At 40.3% G+C, this 4,661-nt stretch overlaps 1 protein-coding gene across 6 annotated transcripts in view; it reads right to left on the reverse strand.

Annotated features, from left to right (window-relative positions):
* TRA2A (transformer 2 alpha homolog) overlaps positions 1-4,240 on the reverse strand; it is a 19,264-nt gene extending 15,024 nt beyond the window's left edge. For 3 of the 6 annotated variants that reach the window (XM_023531496.1, XM_023531494.1, XM_011361667.2), the window contains exon 1: positions 4,016-4,238. Coding sequence is in view for 1 of the 6 variants with exons in the window: in XM_011361666.2 (XP_011359968.1) it covers positions 4,016-4,051 (36 nt within the window). In the remaining 5 variants the exon portion in view is untranslated. Of the gene's footprint in view, positions 1-3,403; positions 3,423-4,015 lie in introns of those variants that run through there. The other 3 variants (XM_011361666.2, XM_023531497.1, XM_023531495.1) reach the window with 3 other exon arrangements.
* Between the last annotated feature and the right edge of the window lie 421 nt (positions 4,241-4,661).

The raw sequence follows: 4,661 nt of genomic DNA on the forward strand, positions 1-4,661 counted from the left end.
CTCTATTTTTGCTGTTCAGCAAAATATCAACACATACAAATTTAATTCCAAATTGTGTTTTGCTCTTCACTTTTATCTTCCAATCTTATATATCAAGAAGGGGAACCCCAGGAGTCTCCTAAAATAAGTAGGAACAAGCTCTGAAAAGGGGGCAAGAATTAGTATTTTTCCTCTTCAACTGTACTACAAAGCAAAGACAATTGTGAAATTATGAGACGGACCCCTACATAGGAAAAAATCATTAACCCCTATTAAAAACACGAGACCACTGTATAAGAAAAAAAATTGGACTCAATGTTTTTCTAAGTTTTGTTAAAAACATTAGGGGAGTAAAATAAATAAGGAAAGTTTAATTTCCATTCCTCTTAACTTCTCTAAAGAACACTAAAATTTTTTTAAGTAAAAATCCTAATTTTAGTTGAACCTGTGTTGAGCAAACAACTCATTCTTTTTGAAGATGGAATACAAAGTCATAGTTTAAGTGCTAACTTAACCCCCAGCTCCAAAAGACATTTTCATTTTTGTTAACTTGACATACATGTCTCAAGCAAATTGCTTTAATTAACCTACTTATTTAAAAGGCACCAGTATTCCCTGGATCCCTTAAAAATGTCTCATTCTTTATATCCCATTCATGTCCTGTTAGACCAGATTTTTCATAATTTCCTTCTTTAACTATTTCAGCTGAGCCCTGCTGCTCCTCCTGTACCAGTCTCTCTGTCCTTTGCTAAAATTCTTTTCATTATGCCACTCCCAGAATTAAGAACCCAGAGATGACTTTTACTGCACCCTGGATTAAATCCAAATTCCTAAATCTAGAACTCAAAACCCTTCATCATCTGACTGCATATTTAGTCAAATCTATCATCTCTCACTATTCAGCTACTTACTCATTGTCACACCCATATATTCATTTCCCTAATCATAAAATCCAGTGTAAGTTTTACGTACTAGGTAAAGCTTTCCCTTTCCCATAGCTCACAAAACTGCTCAACTCCATTTTCTGAATTCCCTATTAATTCCATCATAGTACCTGATTATATACTTACTTTTACCCAGATTTGAGCTGTCAGTCATCTCAAATTTAAGACTTCCAGTTCTCTTACCCTGAAGAACACCTGGCCTTTTTGGTGAAAAGGCAGCAGATGCTCAACAGTTTCGCCTCAGGCAGAAGGGAATTCTGGTTGGTTAACTCTTAAGGTTACTCCTAACTAAATTCAATTACGTTTTCTTTCCTAAAATTCTTTTACTCCAGTCCTTTAAAATGAAAGAGACAGTAATCCATAAAGGTAAAATTTAGCTCCTGTAACTGTTTTTAACAAAATCTATTGATGGCTCTGAGACACTGAAGTACAGTGCACTCTTTTTAAAAAAGTAAATTAAAATACATACAGCATAGGTAACAATGCAAAGAGCAAATGACTAGGACTTGTACATTCCAGGTTCTTGGCTGCATGGTACTCCAGCCCTTGAAGAATTACTGTGAGCAGTAAATTAGAAAATATGTCAAAGATCTGAGTAGAAGGGGATGTAGATTCTAAAGTTATATAAAAGTAGGAACTATTAGAATTAGCCCTGTTTCCTTAAAATGTTCTGCAGTCTCTAGGTACCCTCTAATTCTAAACATCTTTTCAGTAAAAGGGGTTGATATGCGCTGATTACATAAAGCAAATGAAATCTGAATACTGACCTACCAATGTTTTCCCTAATTTATTTCAGTTAAAAGTCTTTAGTATGACAATCACTTTAACACCTCAAAAACATCATTTGAAAATCCTTTTCTGAGCCTTTAAATGGTTATTACATTTAGATACAAAGAACACAATAATTGCATTCTATAAAAACTTTAAACTACTCTTTGTGGTTAGCAGAAAACAGATCACTGTACTTTAAAAACCAAAAGCACTAGTGAATTGCTTTAAGAAACATTTTTTTTAAGTACTCTCTCAGAAAAGCTGGCATTCTTCTAATTCTTTAACCAAATATGAATAAAGACAATTACCTCAACCTACCAAAAAAAAAAAAGACATAAGTCAGCTTGGGATATTCATTATTCAATTTACTGACTTCACTCGCTCTGAAATACCTTTTAGTATTATGTATGAAAAATATTTTCTATGACCACAAACACTAAGGAAGGTGGATAAGTTGACAATTATCTAGAACTTGCTCCATTCCTCGACTTGATAACTAATTAAAAAATAAGAACTTAAAAGGGAAACAGGGTCTCAAATAGCAGTCCTCACTTCCCCAGAATCCAAATAAAACCAAACATTAAAAAAATAATTTTTTGTACCAAAGTTAATTTTAAGAAAGATTGATGGACAGCAAAATTCCTTCCCATAACTACCTAAAAATTTCAAAATGAACAGCAGCTTACAACTACCACCAAATATTTTTATTCCATGATTTAAAAAAGTTTTGTTCGGACAATCAATACCCCATCCTAAAAAATGAGGAGGTCTGACTACCAATTTATATCTATGCTCCAGATTTTATTTTCAAAAACCAATTTTAAAGGCATAAAAGGTAGTCTTTTTGTTTCTAATCTATTTAAATGTCTTTCCTCAAAAAGAACAAAAGCCTAAACCGACGTTCTAACTGTCGGGTTCCAGGTGTTTATATTATGAGCGTCTAAAAATACACACCAAAATGCATTCCATCCAGCACACACCTTAAGTGTTTTTTATGCGTTTCCTCTAGTGACTAGAATACCAACACAATTGCCGGAACATGCCGCCTGGGGACTCTGTTTTCTTTTCAGGGTTTCACACTGATTCACTCCCACCAACTTCCACTATGAGTTAACTTCGGAAATGTAACTCAAACGTTATAGAGTTCTACTGTAAAAGTTCTAGTACACTTAACCTTAGGAAGGGAAGGTGCACTGCTGAGGGAAATCAAACCCAGGAGTCCAGGTATCAGTCTTTGTGATGTTTATATTCATCGACCCAAAATAATGAAAATCTTTAAGCCCTCTTTGCTGGGGGATGGGTTGATAAAAGAAACAGGAGAGGGCCTGTAATTTTCAGGTAACATTTTGAGTTACGAGATTTATTATAAATTGACCAGATGTTTTTAAAATTCTAAGCCATGAAATTTGTTCATTTATGAAAGACTAAGATTCTTGTTTTGTTCTGTACCGTAAAAACCTGTAAAGGAGCGGTCAGTTTTTAGATGAAAGGTCAAAGGAAGAAAATCATCAGAAGTTGAGATATAAAGAAGAAAAAAAAAACCCCAACATCAAGGAATTAGAAAAATAAGGCGTTATGGCATTTCCACATTCATTTTGAAATGAAAGGAAAGTAGAAGGGACATTAAGGGAAAAGGGCTCCTTGCGTAGTTTTCCCCTCACAGCTCTCGTCTTAAGAACGCTTAAGGGTCGGTGCGGTCGTTGACTAACCACTTCATTAGGCTCGTCCCACCTTCAACCTCAAGGCTTTCGCCTTTATAGACGCAACGCCGCCGGTTCCAACAGAGACGCGGCCGCTCACTGCAATAGAGAGCCAAGGAGACACAGGCCCCAGCTAGTCCCACGCCAGGTTCTCCCCGCCCGGACGACAGCCCCACGCACTTTCGACCCCGAGACCCTCTACGATGCTCGGGGTCGCAAGAAATGCCACCGCAGGAAACACCTACCACTATCCGGCCGGAGGGGAGCTCCCTGTCGTCTCCTCCCGCCCCACCGCAACCGGGACCCACACCTCAGAACAGAGATAAGGAGCCTCAGGGGTGGGGAGAAGGGAAGGTGCGCTGCTGAGGGAAATCAAACCCAGGAGTCCAGGTATCAGTCGGTCTCCAAAAAAAAGGGGGAGGGAGTTATCCATGGTGTTTGGGGCAGGAGTGGAACCCAGAAGCCATCTTGGGATGATAGGAAGCAACCGCGATGGCTCCAGAGGCTACTCCTCGCGGGCCCCCGCAAGACTCCCCGCAGCCCTGCCCGACCGCGCCCGTCCCCGTGAAACCCCGAGCATCGGGCCGCCGCCGAAGACGGCTCCCGCGGCTTTGTACTCACTCTGCCCTCGAAGTTGTTCTCCTCTACATCACTCATGTCGGCCAGGCGCTCCCCAGAATTAAATAAGAGACAAGTCTCGGCTTGAGGGCCAACTGTCTAATCAACCCGCTCACTGGACCGTGGGGAGAAGGAAAGAGTCGGCAACAACGGCCGCTCCACTCCACTCCCACTCGGTCACAGGATCCTGCAAGATGGCGCCGGGGCCGCCAGAAACCTTCTGGCCGAGCTAGTGCGTAGCGTAAGGGGGCGGTGTCTTGTGACGTCACGGGCCCCGCCTCCCGCGAGGCTTTGTTGTCTTCCCGGCTTAGTCCGCAGGTTGGCGTAGATCCCTAACCTCGATGCGCGAAGCCTAATCCTCACCTTTTACCTCCAAACTTCAGACACTTTTCGAATACGTTAGTCCTTTTTACGATTTTCGGTCACCAGATGAGCTTTTATTGACCTTGGCCCCTTTATCCTTTTATGTATTTTCCAAGCGGATTCTGATGGCACAGAAAAAAACAGGAGGCGTATATATTTAATCAATAGGCTTTTATATGGGGGTGTTTTTAGCACGTTTACTTTTCTTCAACATTTGTGTTTTGTAGTACTATCGAAGTAATACATGCACAGATGGGGTTATAATGGAAAGTCACAGTGCCTTGCC

Source organism: Pteropus vampyrus, unplaced genomic scaffold (assembly GCF_000151845.1).
Source record: "Pteropus vampyrus isolate Shadow unplaced genomic scaffold, Pvam_2.0 Scaffold69, whole genome shotgun sequence".
NCBI classification, from domain to species: Eukaryota; Metazoa; Chordata; class Mammalia; order Chiroptera; family Pteropodidae; genus Pteropus; species Pteropus vampyrus.